The sequence below is a fragment of the Podarcis pityusensis genome, assembly GCF_964106645.2.
Source record: "Podarcis pityusensis genome assembly, chromosome: 8".
Classification (NCBI taxonomy): domain Eukaryota; kingdom Metazoa; phylum Chordata; class Lepidosauria; order Squamata; family Lacertidae; genus Podarcis; species Podarcis pityusensis.
Window position 1 is genome coordinate 74,090,393 of NC_138033.1, and position 24,470 is coordinate 74,114,862.

Below are 24,470 nucleotides of genomic sequence, written 5' to 3' on the forward strand. Positions count from 1 at the left end.
AACCCCTTCAGTTTATTTTTTGGGGTATTTATCCTTCACTCTCTGTGCATGCACAGGGGGAATGAAGGCACTGCTTCTCATGCCGGCCTCTGCAATCTCCCTGCCATCCTTCTCTGCTTTGTTGTTGTTTAGTCGTTTAGTCATATCCGACTCTTCGTGACCCATGGACCAGAGCACGCCAGGCACTCCTGTCTTCCACTGCCTCCCACAGTTTGGTTAAACTCATGCTGGTAGCTTCGAGAACACTATCCAACCATCTCGTCCTCTTTTGTCCCCTTCTCCTTGTGCCCTCAACCTCTCCCAACATCAGGGTCTTTTCCAGGGAGTCTTCTCTTCTCATGAGGTGGCCAAAGTATTGGAGCCTCAGCTTCAGGATCTGTCTTTCCAGTGAGCACTCAGGGCTGATTTCCTTCAGAATGGATAGGTCTGATCTTCTTGCAGTCCATGGGACTCTCAAGAGTCTCCTCCAGCACCACAATTCAAAAGCATCAATTCTTCGGCGATCAGCCTTCTTTATGGTCCAGCTCTCACTTCCATACATCACTACTGGGAAAACCATAGCTTTAACTATACGGACCTTTGTTGGCAAAGTGATGTCTCTGCTTTTTAAGATGCTGTCCCAGAAACTGGTATTACTGCCTGCAACAGAGGGGACAGAACATTGCCATCATGATTAGCACCTTATGCCCTAGAATTCATCTAATCCCCCTCTTAAGGCATTGAAGGAGAGCAAGATGACTTAGATTAGAACATGGGTAGGCAAACTAAGGCCTGGGGGCAGATCCGGCCCAATCGCCTTCTAAATCTGGCCCACGGAGAGTCTGGGAATCAGTGTGTTTTTACATGAGTAGAATGTGTGCTTTATTTAAAATGCATCTCCGGGTTATTTATGGGACATAGGAATTCGTTCATATTATTTTTCCAAAATATAGTCTGGCCCCCCACAAGGTCTGAGAGACAGTGGACCGGCCCCCTGCTGAAAAAGTTGGCTGACCTGACCCCTGACTTAGAACATAAGAAGAACCCTGCTGGGTCAGGTCAAAGGCTCATCTAGTCCGGCATCCTGTTCTGACAGAGCCAGCCGGGCCAAAATTGTTCTTTCCCACTTGCCTTTGCCAGCCACTGGTACACAGAGACACCTGCCTCTGACAGTGGAGGGAGGCTGTACAGTCTTCCCTTATTCGTTTGTTTGCATTCCTAACCACAAAAAGAAGTCAGGTTTGCTCTTTCCAAAGTGTATTTGCTGGGGTGTAAAAAAACAAAAACGTGGTCCTGGTTGTCAGTGGACCTTCCTCCCAGTTTGGCCCAATGACCTTCTTTGCAATTCTGTTTTGCTTTCCCCCCACGTTCCCCTCCCCATGTCGACCAGGCTGCTCAGAAAAAGTAAACAGGGAACAACCCCAATTATGAAACCACAGTTCAATGCATGATTACACAATTAAACCATTTTTTTTGGTTTGTATGTCATTATGGCACTTGCTGCAGGCAGTGTTTGTGGGTGTATTTTTTACTTTAACTTTGGTTTTTGTTTTGATCCCATCCCTCACAAAGGGTATAATCTGCAGAAAGAAACATGTTTTCGGTTGGCTTGCCCTCGGGAGAGCTCCTAAACAAAAGCACTCATCTCCTTCTGAATTCCAAAGCAGGATGGGAATCAGATCTGCTCATGTTCCTTGCAAAGGAATGAAATGTTCTATTCACAGTTTGGCAGGGGATTTTATAGAGAGGAGGAAGAGTCAATTGTTTCCTGCTTTCTCTCTCTCTCTCTCTCTCTCTCTCTCTCATTCATTCCGGATTAGACTAAAGTAACGACCAAGTTAATATTGTTCTAAATAACAATATTTGTGTTTGTTAGTCTTTTGGGACCAGTTTACCTGTGAGATATTGCCATAGATGTCAACTTTTCCCTTTTCTTGCGAGGAATCCTATTCGGAATAAGGGGATTTCCCTTAAAAAAAGGGAAACGTTGACTGTGGATATTACCTGACCCCATGTATGCACTCTTGACATCTTCCATCTACAGAAATGGCACTGCTCCAGGTGCCACAGAATATTCATTCCACATTTGTGAAAAATTGATCTTTTAGTGTCTCAGCACTTACACTTTGGAACTCCCTGCCCCTTTTTTTAAAAAAAAATTATTTAATATTTTCTTGTTTTACAGAAGTGTAATGTCTCTCATATTTTTTCCATGTAACATTTTTACAAATCTGTTTCATTTGTTGAGACATTAGGGGGAGAGAAAAAAAGAAGGGGTGGAGGGAGGGAAGATGGGTGGGGGTGGGGTTGGGTGGCGATGTTTCTGTTATGCTTAATGTATGTAGGGTTTGGTGTCAGTGTTGCTTGTGCTGTTCACTTGTGTTCCTTTGGTGGTGAGAGAGGTTGGGGTTGGCTTAGACGCCCTTCCTCTTGATATCAGGCAGACCCCTTCACTGTGCTCTTTTAATTGCCTGCTGAACATATATTTTTTTTTAGAGAAGCCTGCCCAGAAATGTTGAACATTCACGGGTGTCTTAATCATGTTTTCAGCTCGTTCTTTGTTTTAATTCTTTTTGAAATGTTTTAAATAGTTGCTTTTGACTGTTTTATTTACTGATCACTTGACTGTTTTATTCTTTTTGTTAACCCTGTTGAAGTTGCTTTTTACAGTATATAAATTTTATGAGATAAATAAGTAATAAAAAGAAATGTCCCAAAGCAGCTGAATTAAAAAAATAAGATACAAGCAAATCAAAAGCCAAATGTAAAAGGGTATACATTATAAAATTCCTAAAATAAGAAAGAGAAGCTAAAAGATGAGCCACCTTAACCACTAAAAGCCTGGGTAAATGAAAATTCCTTAGGCTGGCATCTAAAAACTGAGGATGATGTTTCCAAACCTGTTTCTATCCTGTATTACAGACATGCAAATGCAGCGTCAAAACCAGAAAGGAAAATTATTACTCCTAGGTGGTGCTTGTTGTGTGTGTGTTTTTTTAAATACCAATGTATCTTGGATTCATCAAGGAGGCATGTTTTAAAATCTAAGAGGCTCAAAGCAGACTGTTTTCTGGCTCTCACTCCTTCTGCTTCTGGCATTGCCTGAGCAGCTGTGGTGCCATGGAACATTCACAAACATTCTAACAGTTCTGGGGAGAACTGGCCAGCAAGGGAACCTTCACAAGTGCAACTTTTTTAAAGGAAAAGAAAAGTTACCAAGGGTTGTGTTTATAAAGGTTACTGCAACATTCTTTTACGTTGCTCTTGCATGTTGTGAACGAGGAACAAAATCAAACAGTGGAGCAATCAATCAATCAATCAATCAATCAATCAATACCCATGCGGTTATTACAGCCTTGCTGTAACAGAGTTGTTTTCCACCTGACCTCACTTCCTGCTTTCATTCTGCCTCCCAGTCCAGATAGACCTTCCTTCAACCATGACCATCACCAAAGGGCTACCTGGGATCTTCACGGCTGTCCAGTTCCATTTCCATTGGGGAGGAATGGATCTTGAGACCAGTGGCTCGGAACACACAGTGGATGGGATGAGGTACATTGCCGAGGTACATTTAATTGCTTGTTTGGTTATTAACACCCCTTTATATCCCAACTTTCCTTTCAGGGAGCTCAAGGTGGTGCGCTAGGTTCTCCAGTGGGCTTTAAGTCTGGGCCGAGACTTGAATCCTCGTCTCTCAAGTTGTAGTCTGACACTCTTAACCACAACACTGAGCTGGCAGAAGCTCTCCTAGCTTTGGAAAGACACCTTTCTGGGCAGCTTTTAGAGGGCTACATGCTGGCGGTGGGCATGGCCAGAGGCAAAAATGGGCAGACAAGCTTTTCCTCTATCTGAGCTGTGTTCTGGTCATGGGTGGGGATTGCCTATTCTGACACATGCCTGTTTGAGCACTTGGTTCGAAGGCACGAGATCGAATCCTGGCATTATAATGTCTTTAGCTTCCTCAGGAAAAATGTCGAGGGGTTGTTTTCCTTTGCCTCCATGCAGAGGAAAAAGGGGGGGAAAACCAAACACCCGCACTCACAAACCCATAGGAAAAGCAGAAGGTACTTTATACCAGGTCAAGACTATTTCTGGTTGAGGCTGGTATTGCCGACTGACTGGTAGCAACTCCCTAGCAGTGTGGGATTTGAGCACATGGTAAGTAAGCCAGAGCATAGGGCCTCAGATCACGAGGGGCCTCCGAATACAAAAAAAATTAAAATCCCCAAATGTTATGGTTGTGCTGCAGACCGCAAACCAGCGATCTAAGGCCACACCCATGCATACATTTAAAGCACACTTATGCCACATGCAACAATCATGGTTTCCCCCAAATAATTATGGGAACTGTAATTTTTTGAGAATTGTAGCTCTGTGAGGGGCCATAATTATTATTATTTTTTAAAGTGCTATGGGCCCTTTTAGATTTGACTTATGTTAGGGCCTCAGCATGTCTTCATCTGGCCTGCTCTTCAAGTGTCAGGAACAGAAAGTTTTTCCATCACTTCCTATTACTGGAATAAATTGAAGGGAGAACTGCAGCCTCTGAATTAACACCCTCTGAATTAACTTCAGGAGGTTTTGCACCATCACCTTTGGTTTTAATCAGGAGAATAGGTTGCTTTGTTTTGCTTGTTAATCGCTCTACAAATGCTAATTCACTTACCAACGCCAAGATGTCTGTGTTATCAGGGCAACCTTTTGTGGGTGTGAATGGCCTGTTAAGAGTGCAATTAGCACAGACTCACCTTCTCTGCAATTCTTTTCCTTCTGACCCCCATTGATTACAATTGCCACCAGCCATGGATCAGGCATCCAACAGAGTGGATTATTATCTGGGAAACCTCATGCAATCATAAATTGGTCATTCTGTGAAGAGGCAGGAAAAAGCTTTGCTTTTCTTGCAGGGGAATAACACAGCTACCCCCTTATTTTTTTTTTGTAACTGTTGCTTAAAAACAAAATCGGACTAGAGAGACACAAAGGTATCATGATTCTGGTTTCGCAGACAAACTATAGGATTGAAGAATGGCTTGGAACAACTTTATTTCTCCATAGACTATCAGGATCAAATGTAGAAATACATTTTGAAAAATAAAAAAAATTGTCCAGTAGCACCTCGTGCATGCACACGAAACTCATACTAAGAACAAACTTAGTTGGTCTCTAAGGTGCTACTGGACATTTTAAATATATTTTTATATTTTATATATTTATATATTTTAATATATTTTAAATATATTTTTTAATCTATTTCTACTGCGTCAGACCAACACGGCTACTTACCTGAATCTAGGATCAAATGTGTATGTGCAAGGCATGTGCTCTACCACTCAGCTAAAGGCCTTGCCTGGCTTTTTAACCACTGCCATCCTTATCCTTTCCCCAGCTGCATATCGTCCATTACAACTCAGCCAAGTACGCAAGCATCGAGCAAGCGAAGGTTCAACCGGATGGCTTGGCAGTTCTGGCTTTTCTCTTCGCGGTAGGTGGCTAATCCAGGTGGAATCTATCTATTTAAATTGAAGATGCATTTGGGAAAAGTTTCAGATTCCTGAAAGTCAGTTGCCCCAGTTTCTGAGATCTAGAATTGGCGGAAAGTTTGTTTGTTTTTCTTCTTCTGGCGAGAATGCTTTGCACGCTGTTGCAAACAATTTGGATTTTAAAAAGAGAAAAACCACGAGGGGGCGCCAAACAAAAAGAAACAGCAAAATGCGAAAGAATGTTATCTCTGTGGCTTTTCCCTGTGTCAAAATGTAGGTAAAGCAAGCATCCCCAACCTGCGGCCCTCCAGATGTTTTGGCCTACAACTCCCATGATCCCTAGCTAACAGGACCAGTGGTCAGGGATGATGGGAATTGTGGTCCAAAACATCTGAAGGGCCAAAGGTTGGGGGTGCTTGTGGTAAAGCATATTATCAATGGGTGGAGAGAGAGAGAGAAAACATAGAAAGCTGCCCTATGTTGATCCATCTAGCTGAATATTGCCCACTCAGACTGTCAGTGGTTCTCCAGGATTTCAGGGAGGTGATATTCCCAGTCATATCTGGAGATGTCAAGTATTGGATTTAGGGTCTTCTGCATGCAAAGCAGTTGCTATAACCACTGAGCTATAATAATAATTATAATAATATAATATAATATAATATAATATAATATAATATAATATAATATATTTATACCCTGCTATCCCCGGCCAAGACCGGGCTCAGGGCAGCTAACACTGAATATAAATACAGTAAAAACATTAAAAAACAAAACAAAACAAAACAAAAACAGTTGATTAAAATATAAGTTAGAATACAGTTTAAAACGCAGCTTAAAATGCAGCCTCGTTTTAGTGGTAGCCTATAGATGAAAGCCATAAGGGGGGGAAACGTCAAATATTCACCAGGGCCAACTATCCATGCTGGTCCTACATGGGCCAGCAGAAAGAGCCAAGGGAAAATTTATATACAAATCCCATATAAGGAGTTCCATCAGAAAAATATAAACATTCTCCACATTCATTTCCCATTTGAACATGCCCCATTTTAAATACAGTGGTACCTCGGGTTAAGAACTTAATTCGTTCTGGAGGTCCGTTCTTAAGCTGAAACTGTTCTTAACCTGAAGCACCACTTTAGGTAATGGGGCCTCCTGCTGCCGCCGCACCACCACCATACAATTTCTGTTCTCAACCTGAAGCAAAGTTCTTAACCCGAGGTACTATTTCTGGGTTAGCGGAGTCTGTAACCTGAAGTGTCTGTAACCTGAAGTGTCTGTAACCTGAAGTGTCTGTACCTGAGGTACCACTGTACTACCCTTCTTTCTTGCAGGATGGCAACCTAGAAAACACTTACTATAGCGACTTCATTGCCAACTTGGCCAAAATCAAGTTTGCAGGTATGTTTCCCTTTAAACCTTGGCATGGTATTTCCTGGTCAGGCAAGATGAAGGTGGTTGATTTTGATTCTTTACCACCCTGGTTTTGAGCAGTGGGATATCGCTGCAGTGCTAGCTAGCTGCTGAAAGCTGTCGCCCAGTATTTGATCTGCTTTGGATATTGCATAAAATTGCTAAGCTTTTATGTGTGTGTATTTTCTTTTTTTTTTAGGGCAGTCAACTACACTCAACACTCTGGATCTCCTGTCCATGCTTCCAGAAAACCTTGCCAATTTCTATAGATACCAGGGCTCTCTGACCACACCTCCCTGTACAGAGAACGTGATTTGGACTATATTTGATTCACCCATCAAGCTGTCTCACACGCAGGTAAGAAAGCACTGGTCTGCGTTGGTCTGTCTGTTCCTTTTTTTTATTGTTGAACTTATCAGTCGCTTTTCAGAATTAAACCCCCGAAGTGATTTACAGCAAGGTTATAATACAGTAATATAAATGTATAAAACATATTAAAACCATAGGCTATGTAAACAGCATACATTTGAAACACATTTATGCCACATTGTGCACTCCAAAGGATTTTGGGAACTATAGGTGGTTAAAGATGCTGGGGATTTTATCACTGAGAGGGAGCAAACTACAGTGGTACCTTGGGTTAAGTACTTAATTTGTTCTGGAGGTCCGTTCTTAACCTGAAACTGTTCTTAACCTGAAGCACCACTTTAGCTAATGGGGCCTCCCACTGCCACTGCGCCGCCGGAGCACAATTTCTGTTCTCATCCTGAAGCAAAGTTCTTAACCCGAGGTACTATTTCTGGGTTAGCGGAGTCTGTAACCTGAAGCGTATGTAACCCGAGGTACCACTGTACATGGTCCGAGCCCCATGTTGGGCAAAATATTATTGCATTGCAGGGGGTTGGACTCGATGACCCTTGGGGTCCCTTCCAGCTCTATGATTCCACATTTCCCAAGATTCTTTGGGGGGAGCCACATGCTTCAAAAGGATGCTGTGTACTCAGCTAAAACATCAATTCATTGGGGCAACCAAAACACCCGGGAAATCAAGAATGTACCTTATTTTCCCGTGTATAACACACCCTTGTGTATAAGACTCCTCCTATTTTGGGGAACTCCAAATTAAGAAAATGGGGGGAGATTGCCCAGAGTTGCTGAGCTTTTTTCGGGGAGGGGGAGGCAGAGTTGTTGAGATTTTTTAAACGGGGGAATGCTGAAAATCGCTCACCCAAATGACCTACCACGCCACTTGCGCGTGTCGCAAAAGCCAGCATTAGTCTGTCCCCTCGCCGGCAGAAGCTGCCAATTGCCCGCCCAATTCATGCAGCGACAGCCAATCAACACCAGCCCTTGATGCAGCCACCAATAACACGCCCAATAGCCGCCGACAATCTCTGGCTCGCGGCAGCAACCAATCCCATGTCCCCCCTATGCGTTATCTGTATATAAGACGACCCCAAATTTTTAACATAACTTTTTAATAAGAAACATCGTCTTATACACGGAAAAGTATGGTATTTGCCTGGCACGGGAATGCTGTCAAAACAGTTGTTGGTGTCAGGAGCTCGTCCTACTCAAGAGTAGGACCCTGGTAGAGACACATGCCCGACTGACATGTTCCCTCGCTCCTGGTTGATCGTTTGGGAGTTTCATAAGTTTTCTTCTGCCCGAACATCACAGCGACCGATGCCAACAGACATTGGCACACTTAGGGTCTTCGCAGCTTGCATTACAGACCTCAGCAACTGCGCATTTTGGCTAATCTACTTTATTTACATATAAACACTCAAGGAGCACTGCAACATGGCTCTCTCTCTCTCTAGCATCAGACAGCAAAGAGAATGAACAAAGGACAATAGTCCCACTTCACGGAACACAGTAACACAAACATCCTGTTTCCATCACTTTCCACTCTGTGGAGTCAAAACATACACCGTCATGTGATAGACAAAAATCCCATGACTGCAATCATGGAGCAGGAATTCTAACAGTCGGGTGGGCCTTCCTGGGATAACCATCCCACAGGGAGCTATTCCACCCTCTGGAGTTAATGCACAAGGCCCAGATTATCTCAAGGCCCAGGCAAGTTCATATGAGGAAAGATGTTCCTTTAGGTAAAGGGGTCCCAATTATTATTTACTCTATATGAATAGATTAGTGAGCCCCAGCAAACAGCTTGCTCCATCTCCCACTTCAAAACCAAGCAATGTTAAAGACGAACCAGCAAGGATGCTGCAGCAGAATGTTAGATGTTGCAGGCTGTCTACCTGCTGTTCCCAAGAGGAATGGCTCTAGGTCGGGTCTGCAGCAAGCCTTGGAACAGGAAGGAGCCTTGCAGTTCTGTTTCCAAAGGTAGGACAGAGGTGGAATGTCAAGGAGGAGGAGATTCCTGTTATTCTTGAACATATTGCTTGGCTTTCTTGGTAGGTTAAGCTGCTGGAGAATGCCTTATTGGACTGGGAGAACAATACCCTAAGGAACGATTACCGCCATGTCCAGCCCCTCAATGACCGGATAGTCCAATCGTCTTTCCAAGCCAAGGTTACCAAAGGTACAAGTGAGTAGCTTAAGGCCAGCAGGGAGGCAGGCGATAGGAGTGGAGGACCCTAGGCATTAAAAGCATGAGAAGAGCCTGCTGGATCAGGCCAAAGGCTCATCTAGTCCAGCACCCTGTTCTCACAGTGGCCAACCACATGCCCCAGTGCCAAGCACCCAAGCAAGACCCGAGCACAAGAGCCTTCTCCCCTAGCATAAGCCTTGTTAAATTGTGGGTGAACATATCAGACGACACAGCGATTCTTCAAACAGCTCTTGTTTATTCACAGGCCAGAACAGAACTGAACTGAAGGGTTCAGCCAGCCTGCTTATATAGAGCTCCACTAGAACGCAACAGTAACCATTTTCTGTAACTATCCAATCACTGAACGTGACTTTCAATCCCTTATTTGCATATGTCGACCTGAGTGAAAACTATCTACAGTATCCCCCTGCTGGCCCAGGGTGAGAACTTCAGTACATAACAAGCCGGCCTTATGTTAATGCAGAAAGCACCACTGAGACAACAGTTGTACCTTGGAAGTCGAACAGAATCCGTTCCAGAAGTCCGTTGGACTTCCAAAACCTTCAGAAAGCAAAGTGTGGCTTCCGATTGGCTGCAGGAAGATCCCCGTCGGATGTTTGGCTTCCAAAAATAGTGCGCAAACCGGAACAGTCACTTCCGGGTTTGCGGCGTCCGGGAGCCAAAAACGTCTTGAGAACTAAGCTGTTCAAATAATAATAATAATAATAAATTTTATTTATACCCCGCCCTCCCCAGCCAAGACCGGGCTCAGGGCGGCTAACAACTAAGGTACAACTGTATATAAAAATAAGAAGAGGATTAAGCCTAACTATCATTATCCTTCCATCGCTCCAGAAATGTGTCACCCGTCAACTGTCTCTTCCACACTTGATGAAATACGGACTCAGCTGCAGGCGATGAAGAAGCACGTTCTGGCTATCATGGGGAAACCTGGTAAGAGAATAAGGCTTTTCCCCCTCCCCACGCCCTGATTATTTATGGCACGTTTTCTGTTCTAAAATTTTGCAAGTTGCTAAGAGACTTCTTATTTATTGGATTTAGGCCCTGACCTTCCTCTCCAAGGAGCCCAGGGAGCCAAACAGATTTACAAACAAAAACAAAGCAAACACATTTTAAAACAGGTTAAAACACTTAAAAATGATAACAATTGAAAACATCTAAAAAAAACCCAGTTGCGATTAAAAACATTCTTCTATCCAGTGATCTTCGGGTCGCCGGGAATTGCATCCCTCAGCTACTAAATGCCTGGGTGGACAGGAATGTTTTCTTTTTTAAAAAAAAAAATTATTCAGTTTTACAATATACACTTGAATTTAAACATTAATAATCATAAGCATATAGGATTCCCTGAACCCTTAGACTTCCACCCACCCCTCCATGGTTTCCATTGTCAAACTTTTTCTACTGCATCTTATAGTTTCTCCATTTATCTTAAAAATCCATTTTTACCTTAGTTTTTCATATATCACAAGTGTTGCTATAATCCTGCCAAAGTTTTTAGTTGTTTACAGTGTTCTCTTAAATAACTTACAAATTTCCCCCATTCCTTGTTAAAGTTTCTATCTTCCTGGTTTCTGATTTTCCTGGTCATTTTTGCCATTTTGGCATAATCCATCATCTTTATCAACCATTCGTCTCTGGTCAGGACTTTATCTTCTTTCCATCTCTTGGCCAGTAGCATCTGCAGTGCTGTCGTCACGTACATAAATAGTATTTTCTACTACTTTGGAATTTCTGCATCTAGAATTCCTAGTAGAATAGCTTCTGATTTTTCCACAAACGTTATTTTAATAATTTCTCCCCTAACTCTTTATATCTCATATCCCAGAATGCTTTGGTTATCCTGCACATCCACCACATGTGGTAGAACGTGCCTTCCTTCTCCTTACACTTCCAACATACATTTGAAGCAGTTCTATACATTTTTGCTAATTTAAAAAGGTAAAGGACCCCTGACAGTTAAGTCCAATTGCAGACAACTCTGGGGTTGCAGCGTTCATCTCACTTTACTGGTCAAGGGAGCCAACGTTTGTCCACAGAAAGTTTTTATGGGTCATGTGGCCAGCATGACTGAGCCGCTTCTGGCTACGCCAGAGTAGCGCACGGAAACGCCATTTACCTTCCCGCCGGAATGGTACCTATTTATCTACTTGCATTTTTGGCGTGCTTTTGAACTGCCAGGTTGGCAGGAGCAGGGACCAAGCAACAGGAGCTCACCCCATCACGGGGATTTGAACCGCCGGCCTTCTGATCGGCAAGCCCAAGAGGCTCAGTGGTTTAAACCACAGTGCCACCCGCGTCCCTTTTGCTAATTTAGTAGGTGTTAAATACCAGCAATACATTATTTTCCTTCAACGTACAGCATGCTGTAAATTTTAGGACAGGAATGTTTTCAAATTCATCCTGAATTCATCCAGCTGCTCACATCCCTTTAAACAAAGGGCAGTGGGTTATGGTTCTGCTGGAAGAGGACCATCCTATTGCAGAACGAGCAGTTCCGATGGGTTGTCCCAAGTGTCCATTCAAACCCAGCCCACGCCTGAGAGGTTCTGATTGGTTCTTCCAGGTCACATCCCGGTCCATGCCCAAGCTCTTTACTTCTCCCGTGACAACACTGCCAGCTACGCTGAGGTGCGCCCCCTGCAGGCCATGATGCTCAAAACCTTCACGCTTTGCTTCTGGGCCCAGAACTTGAATGAAGGGCGGCAAACGGTCTTCTTCTACTCCACCCCAGAGAGGGACAATGAGCTGGTGGTCACCGTGGGCATCGGCGTGGGTGTATCCATTGGGGGCACCTCGGTGCAGTTTGACTTGCACCGCAAGTCTGAGGAGTGGGTCCACCACTGCATCACCTGGGCTTCCGACTCGGGCACCGTCAACCTGTGGGTCAACGGAGCCAAGGGCACGGTCAAGGACGTCCAGAGAGGCTACGTGATCCAAAGCGGCGGGAAGGCACTCCTTGGGAAGTACAAGAACCCTGTGATGGACATCTTTGCCAACCCGTTTTCTGGTTGGATGAGCCACGTCAACCTCTGGAGCAGCCTCTTAGACAACGACGACGTCCAGGAGCTCACCCTGTGCAAACATGACAACCAGAAGGGGGATATCATATCTTGGGGGGAAACACCTATGACCTTGTGGGGGGGAGTGGTGGTGGATGCTGACACCAGCTGCGGGTGATTCCTGCTGATCAGGCATGAATCCGTGCTGAGAGGTAAAAAAAAAAAAACCCTGATTGGTTGGGACGCAAATGTAGTCTTTACTCCCCACCTTTCCTTCAAGATATCCAGATTATAGACTGATTCTCCTTCCACACCAAGAGCTTCTCTAGGTCTTCTAAGGACTGGGCCAGATCCTTGGGGGGAGAGGAGGGGATATTCTCATTTCAGGAAAATCTCGCCTTACGATGAGGAGAATGCCCCATATTTCTTTCATGTTTATTACCGATTATGTCAGCATGGAATGGAAACGAACACAAACTGCAGGAGAGGGCGAGAGGCGGAGAGAAAAAGAAAACCTCATTCTGGTTGTACTCGATTTTTTGTTGTTGCTTGTGAGATCATGTAGAATTGTCTGCGTTTCAGATACTTCTCCTTGCATAGCATGATAATCCTTGTAGAGAGGAACCCTGGGAGAAGTGAAAGTAAATCACCTGTTTGTGCCACACAGAGTCCTCCTTATCAAGGCAGTGATGAGAGATAGACAAAGCCTTAGATTAGCTGGCAGGTTTAGCCCTGTGTGGCTAATGTGAGGGGTGGGAAGGAGACCCCCACCCTCTTCCCATCCCCATCAAGTTTGGGTCACATCCTCACCATTCATTGAAAGCTGCCCTTACGCCACTCTCTTCCCCCAGAGAATCTTTGGAGCTGTAGTTTAAGGGTGCTGGGAACTATAACTCTGCAAGGGGTTTCCTAACCACTCTCGGCACCATTAACAAACTACTCTTCCCAGGATTACTTTGGGGGAAGCCATGCCTTGTTAAAAAGCGGTGTAAGAGTGCGTTAAATGTATAGTGTGTGATGACTACCTATCTGCCTAAACATCTTGCATGATTCAGAGCCATCCTAGATCCCTGCTTGGGTGTTCTCTTAAGTCCTGAAAACATATCCTCCAGGAGACAGGCTTTCATATCTGCATGGGTGTCATTGGTACCACATCTGCACTTCTCAGGATCCTGATATGTGTGTGTGTGTATTGGTGACATTGTTTGTTCCATTTTCAAAATACGCAACTGAATCTTATTTCATGCATGGATAGACGTATATACTTCCTGATATATGGTTACTGCCATTTTGTTTCGGAAGGGAAGATTAGCCTGCAGGCGTGATCCTGAGAAAAACCACATTTGAATTTAAATCAGAGGGGTTTACAGACCTCCAAGCATTGATTGGATAAATCATCTGGGTGTGATCAGAGTACTGAGCTTAGGTTTATGATAACAGGAGGACACAGGCCTCTCTTTGAAGCAGAATTAATTGCAAAACCCCTTAGGGCTTAACCTCAATCAACTCCACCTGGGAAACTGGAGAGGGGATTAAATCAATGCTGTGTGCATTTCATGGCAAAACAAACATGTTTGGGGTTTTTTGTTTTCTTCTTTGACTCGTAGAGGCAGTACAACTATGTTATAATGATAATAAAGTATGCACCAGTTAAACCTGGCTTGTCATTCCTGAGTTTTAGCAACACTAAACACCCTTGTGTTTTTTTCAGGCTTTATAAGATGGCTTTTATTTTATATTTTTTGCTCTATTTACAAAAATAGACAATGATCTTTTGTACAAAATGTATCCCCCTTCCAGGGAGATGAAAAATAACAATCAATCAGCAAACAACACACACAATATCCGCTCCTTTTACAAAATAGTCTTTTTAAACACTCTTCCCCTTTGTTCATAGACAAATACTGTTTTGTTGTTTTCTGGGGCAGGTGAGAAACATATCATACACCTTGAAACCAAGGACACTTCCAGACTGTCACTATTTTCAAGAGGGATTCAATCATATCCTGGCAAATTCAGGTTGCACCATTATAGTTGCTTGGGAGGGTCTGTAGAACAAATCCACTTCTCTTTTTGTAGTAAGGAAAGTGATGGAGGAAATGATCTGGAACACTTTGGATTAATACTTGCTGTGATGCAAATTCATTTAACCTCTTGCAAACGTATTAAAATGGATGCTTAACAATAGGCAATCTGGAGGCACTTGAAGATCAATCATATATTGTGATTAAACTTGTGTGTCTTGTTATATGAAGTCCAAACAAGCAACAATTAAAAATGGATGGGAGGGGGCAGACAGTGAGTAAACAGAAACCCATAATAAAACTGGGAGATTTAGGTTGAAGCTCAAAACTTACTGGGCAGCAAGATCAACTGAACATGCTGGGACTCAAAATTCTTGAAAAACAAGCATTTGATTGCATTGCCTATTCCTTAGGACAGCTTGGGTCAATTATGAGAGCCCACCTTGATCGTTGAGACCAGCTGAGCATCCCAATAAATGGAGTGTGTAGCTGAGACCATAGCTGCGTCTAGAGAGCCGCAGATTTTATCCCAGGCAGCTTCAGATAAGGCTGGGAAAGAGCCCTCTATGGAACCCCAGAGAGCCATAGCTCAGTGGTAAAGCATCTGCCTTGCATACAGAAGGTCCCAGGTTCAATCCCCCAGCATCTCCTAGTAAAGCTGAGAATATATCCCCTGCCTGAAAGCTGAGAGTCACTGCCAGTCAGTGTAGGCAGCACTGAGCTACATGGACCAACAATTTGCCTTGTTTTAAAGCAATTAATCCTTTGTTCTGGGTTGTTTTTTTTAAGTCTTTAGTACTGGGCCAGGAAAAGGGACCCACTCAGGCAGGCCTAATTCACACACAGATGGTTAACCTGGCTCTGCCACTTCAGGTTGCATGTGGAAAGTTAGCATGTCAAGGGCAAGGCTAGGTTAACACTATTCTAATAATCTGAGTTTTCTATGTGAAAGGGGTTTTGGTTTGTTTCCATATATACACACCACCCAGGAGAATCAAGCCTGTTCGGTGTGAGAGAAATTGTTAGTTCTGTTGATACAAAAACCTTCTGTGTTTATCAGTTCTCTCCCAATTCCTTCCTTGGCCCAGAGGTGGCTGGTTCCCGTTGGAACTGGTAGGGTGTAAGACAGGGAGCTCACCAGCAGATGGAGCCAGAGTAAATGACAGACCGAGCCGTCTGACTAGTTTTGTCCCCATCTTCCTCCATTCGGTTCTATAAGGGCAATACTGAAACTAAAGGGAAAGAAGCTACACTTTCTGTTGAGTAATAAAGCAGGCAGGTGGAGTGTGGCTTAGGGCAAACGAATGCTTGTGGGGCAGTGCCCCATTTGCCCTTAATGAACCAGCCTCCACTGACTTGGCCAGTATCCCTTGGCTGAGATAACCCACTGCCCGGTGTAGAGCAGAAAAACACAGATTTAAACCAGAATGTGTGCTAAAGGTAAAGGTAAAGGGCCCCTGACAGTTAAGTCCAGTCACGAACGACTCTGGGGTTGCAGAGCTCATCTCACTTTACAGGCCGAGGGAGCTAGCATTTCTCCACTCCGCAGACAGTTTTTCCGGGTCATGTGGCCAGCATGACTAAGCCGCTTTTGGCGCAACCAGAGCAGAGCATGGAAACACTGTTTACCTTACCTTACCTTACTTATTTATCTACTTGCACTTTGACGTGCTTTCGAATTGCTAGATTGGCAGGAGCTGGGACCGAGCAATGGGAGCTCACCCCATCGCGGGGATTCAAACCGCCAACCTTCTGATCGGCAAGCCCTAGGCTCAGTGGTTTAGACCACAGCGCCACCCGCGTCCCTTAGAATGTGTGTTATACATCCCTTAATCCTAAAAACCTGCTTTCCCCTCTAAAATAACCCCAGTTCAATACTAAAATAACAATAATTTTAAAATTCAAATGTGTATTATTATATTCCTCACTTCATCCACGAGCAAGGACACCCGTTCACCACTTTTTAAAGCACATGGTAAGTGTAAAGCTGTGGGTTAAAGCCTCAGCGCCTAGGACTTGCCGATCAAAAGGTCGGCGGTTCGAATCCCCGTGGCTGGGTGCGCTCCCGTCGCTCGGTCCCAGCACCTGCCAACCTAGCAGTTCGAAAGCACCCTCGGGTGCAAGTAGATAAATAGGGACTGCTTACTAGCGGGAAGGTAAACGGTGTTCCGTGTGCTGCGCTGGCTCGCCAGATGCAGCTTGTCACGCTGGCCACGTGACCCGGAAGTGTCTGCGGACAGCGCTGGCTCCCGGCCTATAGAGTGAGAGGAGCACACAACCCTAGAGTCTGTCAAGACTGGCCCGTACGGGCAGGGGTACCTTTACCTTTTTTAAGTGTAATGCACACAAATTGTGCTTAAAATTAAATTGCAAATTTTTATGATAGTTTCTAGGTGGTAAGAAAAGGTCCACCTTCAGGAAAAGCAGGCAGCAAAATCTCAAGCCGGTCAGATGGAAGGCATTCAATGGATACTGCCTTCTAGACTTATTTGCCTGTTCAGCTAAGGCTGAATCAAAATTAGAGCTCCATTAGTGCTTTAATGAAAATCAAAATGATTAAAATTAGTGTTTTAGTTATAACCATTATAGCCTGGCAATTGATATCAATGCAGCAGGGGAAGAGCTGAGGTTAAAAACTGTGTTGTAACAGACTCCTTTCACTTCCTTAACGAGCAGAGATAGGTGCCAAAACATCTTGACCCCGCTGCAAACACACATACACACTCTCCAGCAAGGAATTCAGAATTATTCTGGGTCCACTGTGTCATTTGAGACCTCGTTAGGAACCCCATCAAGTTGGGCGTGGGGGCTTTTTAAGGCTAGAACTGCCAGTGTAGGCATTGGACAGATAGAGTTTCACTTTTTTCCATTGGCAGGGCTTCCTGCAATGAAACAGGGACTCTGTCACATGCCCGCCCCCATGCAGAGTTAAAATAAGGGCTGCAGCAGATGAAAGGCCTCTGGGTTTGTGTTGCACTAGGGCTGATTGGGGGGTGGGTAGGTTTGGTGAAGCCCTTTTTGGCTGGGTCAGGTCTTTTACCTGCCTGCACCTGATGTCCTACAAGATCTCAGGATTGTATCCAACCGAATTATGCTCAATGCAGACCCACTGGAATGCATGAATCTAAGGTAATCATGTTCATTCTCTTTGATGGGTCCAGTAAGACAGCTTGGCTGAAATGGTCTTGTGGGTCAATGGCGGAGGGGCAGGGGAGCACAATTAGGTCCCCCACTGCTGTGATAGGGGGTGTCAAAGCCTCAGCCAAAGTCCCTGATTTCCACATAACATGGAAAATTGTTAAACACAGTTGGATGCTCTTGAGGCCCATTCCAGCTCTGTGAGACTTTCCCGTGCAGCCTCACTTGATTATTCTTCGTATCTTTTACAAGGCGCTGAATTTTGGCACGTCCTCCGCCTTTGGCAAAGAGGAATTGCATGCTAGGTGTCAGATTATCTTGAGTCACCTCGGAGTACATCCCCAGGTCTGTGCTTCAGTTTGTGGGATGTGAAGGCAGAAGAATTGTCTGTTCACCTTACCCCAGCGTAAGCAGCATGGCTTCGTGAGAAGGAAATGCTTCCCCCTGCACTGAAATGCAGAGAGGAAACGCTACATTTCTAAGAGGACTTTGGGTCCAGCCATACAGTGAATCTCAGGTCAGACGGATTCACAGCAGCCTAACAACCAAACACACATCTGCCTGCAGATCACTTTGCCAACATCCTCCAAACTCAGTTACCGTCTTTGGAAACGCTTCCGAATTGGGAAGAAGTTCCCCATCTTGGTTCTTCAGAAATATGTCTTGAACAGGTGAATTATAGGCAAGGCATCCGGAAATGGCAAAGTCTTTGATGCTAGAGAAAGGGCAATAGCTTTTTTGGGGGGTGCTGGTGGGAGTTTTTGTCCATGTGAGAAGGATGTAGCAAGGAGGGCACCGCAGGGCACAGCTGCATGGGGTTATTTACACCTCGCCCACGACAATGCAGGGAGCGGGAGGAAATTCGAAGGATGGCATGTGCCACCAAGACGGCTGGAGGAGAGTTGGGCTTCAGCCACTCCTGGGCGAGGGACCAGGGGCGTCTTAAAGGGCGCTGTTCCTCTGCGCCTCGGCTTTCTTGCTGTAAGGCTGTGAGATGGGGGCGAAATCCTTCAGCTCCTCTTTGTCCGCCTCTTCTTCCGTGCCGTTCCTCTTTGCCATGATCTGGTTGATTTCCATGAAGGTTTTGTTCTTGGTTTCGGGGACTACCAGGAAGATGTAAATGACGGTGAGCAGGCAGATGCCGGAGAAAATGAGGAAGGAATAGGCCCCGAGTCCTTGCTATATAGAGGAAAAATAAGTGAGAACAGGAGAGGGAGGGAGAGATGAGATGAGAATGATAGTTACTGGAAAATGATTTTGTTTTTCCTACTCTTTACTCCAGAAGAACCATCACCAGGTTCAAAATGCATTGGGATGTTGGCTCGATTTAGGACCACACTGAGTTGCATGCAGTGCTTGTCTTGCTCAGAGTAGACCTATTCAGATTAATGGACACAACAAACTTGGGTCTATTCATTTCAATGGGTCTACATTGAGTTGACAACCCTCTGTTGAAGAGAAGCAAATCTCTGTTGTGTGGCCCCTGGAAGGTTGCACAGAAAGGAACATGGCCCCCAAGCTGCAAAATATTCCCTTCCCCTCTTGTAACCCAAAGCAGAAAAACTTTACCATTTGATTCTGCTAAAGTCCCCACTAGGGTGGGCCTTAGCGAATGTCTACCATTTGTCAAAGGCTAGCACCCACCAAGAGCTATCCGACAGGAAGCATTTAGGGACTTTCGGTAGGGAATTTTGGCAGCATGGCTCGGGTGCCTAGAGCGGCAACCTCAGGGCAATTTGCATACTAAAGAGTTGGCCTGCACTGTGGCGCCACCACACTGGATGGCCAAAGGGTGGTATTACAGCTTCCAAGTCATCAGGGATCCAGTGATAAGAAGGAGCCAGGAGGGTCCCAATCTGATCCTTACAAAAGTGGAGGCTTCTGGGCTGGCTAAATCAGAGTAATGATCTGAAGGCTGCCCCGAAGAGAAACATATTCGCTGCCCCTGTATAAAACTGAATTGCCTTAAGCAGAAATGTTATGAATCCGCAATTTCCTTACATCCATGTATTGGAAGACCAGACCCACTGTGAAGTTTGAAAGCCAGTGAACAGAGCCTCCAACCATGAATGCCGCTGGGCGAGACGACTGGAGGAACATCTCAATTATCATCACACTCGGAATCGGGCCTGGGAGAAGGAAGAAAGGGATAATTATTTATTATCATGTGTAAGGACGTAAGAAAGGCCTGCTGGATCAAGCCAGTGGCCCAGGTGGTCCAGCATCCTGTTCTCACAGTGGCCAACCTGTGGGAAACCCGCAAGCAGAATTCAGACACAAGAGCCCTCTCCCCTCCCATGGTCTCCAGCAGCTGGTATTTAGAAACTTGACTGCCTCCAACTGTGGAGGCAGGGCATAGTCATCATGGCTAGTAGCCATCAATGGCTATCTCCTCCATGAATTTGTCTCAAAGCCATCGAAGTTGGTGGCCATCACTGCCTCCTTTGGAAGGGAGCTCCATAGTTCAACAATGTGAAGAAGGACTTCCTTTTATCTGTCTTGAATCGTCCAAAATTCAATTCCCTTAATTGTTTTGGTGGCCCTTTTCTGAACCTTTTCCAACTCTACAATATCCTTTCTGAGGCGAGGTTGCACCATAGATTTGTACGATGGCATTACAATATTTACATTCGTGAATTGCTTCCAATGAAGCACTTCAAAGCAATTTCACAATAAACAGGAAGCTGCCTTTTACTGCCATTGGTCCACCTAGCTCTGAACTGTCTACACCAAACTTTTTTCAAAGAGGGCCAGATTTGATGAAGTGAAGGGCCATGAGGGCTGACCAAAGGACCAACCAAAGTTGTTGACTTTTTTTTAGGATTGAAGTTGTTGAGCATTCACCCCAGGAAATAAACTGCCACAGGGGCAGGATTAAACTGACCGGTGGGCAGGATTAGGCCCCCAAAATGGACTTTGGACATACCTGGTCTACACTGACTGGCAGCGGCTCTCCAGGGCTTCAGGCAGAGGTGATGATGACGACTCTGCTGGGGATTGAACCTGGGACCTTCTGCATGCAAAGCAGATGCTCTACCACGAAGCTACAGCCCTTCCCTTAAGATACAGGGACACAGGAAGCTGCCTTATACCGAGTCAGACCATTGGTGCATCTAGCTCAGTGTTATCTACACTGCCTGGCAGGAGCTCCTGGGGTTTCCAGACAGGAGTTTCCCCCAGCCTGAGGTGCAAAGGATTGAGTGAGCAAGGGAATGATTATTAAAGAGAATGATTCACACCAGCAATGATACCATAGAGATGTAAGGAAATCATTCATTTTTCTGAGCATACTTACTGGCTCCGATAGCGTGTCCGATGACATAGGCGATAACGCAGGCTATACTCAAGTAGGGCATCCCGTTGATGTGCTGTTGAGGAATTGAGTTGCTGTTTAGAGCCATTTCTCAATTTCCCTGTTGAGGCGTCAACAGGGAAACAAGAAGGGCGATCAAACACCAGTGGAGGTTGGTGCCCGTTGGGCGGAATGCAGGGAGCCCAACAGTAGGGGGAGCCAGAGCTCAACGACTGGCTGACCCAGAAGCAGTAACAGGCAGAGCTAACTACTTGTGCCCACATCCTCCTCTTTCCTACTGATTTCTAGAAGGGCAATCCTGTGTTTGTCATTTGAGGCCCTTCTCTATGTCCCCCATCCCATAGAGGTTCGAAGGCTGGCAACAAGAGAACGGGCCTTTTCTGTGGTGGCCCCCAACTTTGGAATGCTCTCCTCATAGAGGCTTGCCTGGTGCCATCATTGCATGTCTTTAGGCGCCAGGCAAAAACATTCCTCTTTACCCAGGTCTATGGCTATTAAATAATCTATGCCTGTGAAAGGGTGGAGGAGAGGACTGTTATTATGCTTCACGGTGGTTGGTACTTGCATGTTTTAGATGCAGAAAATCTTGATGAGCACAGCTGCCCCTCGCCCCAGGCAAAGATGCTCACTAAACGCACCTTGAGGTTCAGAGCCACCGTTAGCACAGCACAGGCAACACAGCAGATCCCAAAACCGGCCAGAAGCAGAATTCTCCGCCCCAGGGACTCGACGATAAGGACCTAGAAGATAGGGAGGAAGAGAGCAGCCTGTAAATTTGTGTGCAAGGGATTCATTCAGGGGCCTTTCGGTGGTGGCACCACAGCTATGGAATTCTTACACCAGGAGATTAAAGACAAGCTCCCTACATTCTCATTTTTTGAGTCCAACGGGGCTTTTCATGTTGGATCGCTACAGTTTTCACACACTGCTATTTTACAAACTACTTTATGCAGCTGTAGGGAGCATTGATCCTCTTAACTGCTGCTAGCTATTAGTTCATATGTACATATTTTACTGCTTTAAATGGGTTTATTTTTATTTATTTAATCCTAAAAGTGAATTTGAAATGAAATGATTTATTTCATAAAATTCTGACTGTAAAAATCCTCAAAGCAGAACAAAACAATAAAATTATTGGTAAGAACGATGAAAACAACTATTTAAAATGTTCAAAAAATCAAAACCAGCAAAAAACCTAAAAAACACACCAGCGTTCTAAATATCTGGGTAAGCTTGACAAAACAAAAATGTTTTTAACAGGCGCGAAAAAGAGCCCAGTGAAGACACATGCATAATTATCAATAGCTGGGGAGTTCCAATGTGAGGTTCTAATAAACAAGTTTTCACTACTTGTTTTTCAACCTGGTCTTTAAGTAATCATTTTAGTAGCATGCCTATAACAAAAGCAGCTTAATCCCCACTACAGGAATATTTACTATTTTGCTTAGATAAAAGGAGAGTATTAAAATGTTAAAAGCATTCATGCATGCATGCATTGATTAATTAATTAATTAATTAATTAATAAGGTTAAATTAAAAGCTTATCAGAGGAGCAGTTCGAAGGAGCTGTTTGTTGGCTGCCACCTTGAAACCCCTTTCTTGATAAGGTTAATATTTCTTGCTTCCAGGTTGTTACCATCAATATAAACTTTGTTAAATAAATAATAATAATAATAATAATAATAATAATAATAATAGCTTCCCCACCCCACACAGGTCGAGCACCTAACCCAGCTCTGGTGCTTAATAATAAATAATAAATAATAATAATAAATCAATATGGTAAGCCATACCGCTAACAACGTCATCACGACGTTGACGGCCCCTGTCCCCACAGTCACGAACTGCACGTCGTTTTCCTCCACACCTGAGCTCCTATAGATACTGTCAGCATAGTAGTAGACCTGGGGTTGGATGAAAGACAAACAAGCAACCAAAATTCAGTCATGCCCACAAGCAGGAAAGCACTGAACATCAGAAGAGTGCCAAGATGGATCGGACCAATGGAATCACAGAATGGTAAGAGTCGGAAGGGAACCCCCAAGGGTCATCCAGTCCAACTCCCTGCAATGCAGGAATAGTCCAGCGTCCTGTTCTCACCGTAGCTGAACACATGGCTGTGGAAAACCCGCAAGCAGGACTTGAGCAGAAGAGCTCTCTGCTCTCCTCCAGTTTTCAGCAACTGCTATTCAGAGGCATCACTGCTAGCCTTGACCTCTGTAAATTTGTCCGATTCCCTTGCAAGAAGCGAATGGTGAGTAAGAACATAGGTAGAGCCCTCCTGGATCAAACCAAAGGAGCATCTAGTCCAGCACGCTGGGGCCAACTGGACACCCCTATGGGAATAATAATAATAAAAAATTTTATTTATACCCTGCCCTTCCCGGTTCAAAAACCGGGCTCAGGGGGGCTAACAACAAATTTAAAACACTTAATTGTAAAAGCAGCATAACATACTGTTATGTACTGAAGTTCTCACCCTGGGCCAGCAGGGGGATACTGTAGATAGTTATGCAAATAAGGGATCGAAAGTGACGTTCAGTGATTGGATAGTTTTAGAAAGTTGTTACAGTAACGTTGTAGTGGAGCTCTATATAAGCAGGCTGACTGAACCCTTCAGTTCAGTTCTGTCCTGGCCTGTGAATAAACAAGAGCTGTTTGAAGAATCGCTGTGTCGTCTGATATGTTCACCCACAACTTAACACATACAGTATAAAATACAGGCTGTGCCTGATCCAACAGGCTCCTTATGTTCTTAAGCATCCATCGTTAGGCATGCTGGGAATCCGGATGCTAGGCTTAGATAGGCCTCTTTGGTCTGCTCTGGCAAGGTACCTCTGCAAAGGAAGAAGCGTGATGCATAGCCCAGAGTCAGGAGACACAGCGAAGTTGCTCTTAGATCCCCTTCTAGTGAGGCGAATCACATCCAACTTATGTTCGAGCGCACATGGAGAAAAGAAACAACAACCCTCTGAACTGTGACTTGGGATGCTGGTTTACTTACGGCGTTAATCCCAGAGAGCTGCTGCCCCGCCATCATCACAATGATGGAGATGAGCTGCCAGCGGAGGCCTCGGTAGGTGAAGAGGGTCAGCACGGACATCCGCCCCTCAGCTTTCTCCGCCTGGTCCTCCAGGCGCATCTCCTCCATCTCCTCCTCTACGTCATCCCAGCCCCTCAGCTTCTTCAGGGCTGGATGGGAAGAAGGAAGGAAGGAAGGTCACCAAGGCGGCAGGAACCTGGCAGAAAAGACTGGAGGTGCTTTGCCTGCAGCCCATGCCACTCTCAAGGTTTTTCATTCATTAACAACAGTGGTTCCTAAACTTTTATGGGTCCTCGGTTCCATAGACCCAAGCCCAGTGCCATCCTGCCCGGCTACTCTATAAAAGGCATTATTCAGAACAGCGGTCAGCACAACCCACTAAGGAAGACAGTAACACATTAACATTTAAACAGTAATAATAATAATAATAATAAGAATAAGAAGAAGAAGAAGAAGAAGACTGACTTGCGCACTCTGGACGGCTCCCAATCAAG

At 44.8% G+C, this 24,470-nt stretch overlaps 2 protein-coding genes across 5 annotated transcripts in view; one reads left to right on the plus strand and one right to left on the minus strand.

Annotated features, from left to right (window-relative positions):
- Positions 1–14,113, plus strand: part of CA6 (carbonic anhydrase 6) — a 31,477-nt gene extending 17,364 nt beyond the window's left edge. For 2 of the 3 annotated variants that reach the window (XM_081016152.1, XM_081016151.1), the window contains exons 4-10: positions 3,396–3,544; positions 5,369–5,464; positions 6,797–6,863; positions 7,075–7,232; positions 9,303–9,426; positions 10,291–10,389; positions 12,023–14,113. In XM_081016152.1, the coding sequence (XP_080872278.1) occupies positions 3,396–3,544; positions 5,369–5,464; positions 6,797–6,863; positions 7,075–7,232; positions 9,303–9,426; positions 10,291–10,389; positions 12,023–12,636 (1,307 nt within the window). In that variant the 3' untranslated portion in view covers positions 12,637–14,113. The remainder of the gene's footprint in view (positions 1–3,395; positions 3,545–5,368; positions 5,465–6,796; positions 6,864–7,074; positions 7,233–9,302; positions 9,427–10,290; positions 10,390–12,022) is intronic. The other variant, XM_081016153.1, reaches the window with a different exon arrangement.
- Positions 14,114–14,154: 41 nt separating this feature from the next.
- Positions 14,155–24,470, minus strand: part of LOC308482717 (solute carrier family 2, facilitated glucose transporter member 5-like) — a 38,463-nt gene continuing 28,147 nt past the window's right edge. For both annotated transcript variants that reach the window (XM_081016155.1, XM_081016154.1), the window contains exons 7-12: positions 23,938–24,125; positions 22,727–22,837; positions 21,572–21,673; positions 20,916–20,988; positions 19,622–19,749; positions 14,155–18,799 (exon numbers count right to left, since the gene is read on the minus strand). In XM_081016155.1, coding sequence (XP_080872281.1) covers positions 18,563–18,799; positions 19,622–19,749; positions 20,916–20,988; positions 21,572–21,673; positions 22,727–22,837; positions 23,938–24,125 — 839 coding nt within the window. In that variant the 3' untranslated portion in view covers positions 14,155–18,562. The remainder of the gene's footprint in view (positions 18,800–19,621; positions 19,750–20,915; positions 20,989–21,571; positions 21,674–22,726; positions 22,838–23,937; positions 24,126–24,470) is intronic.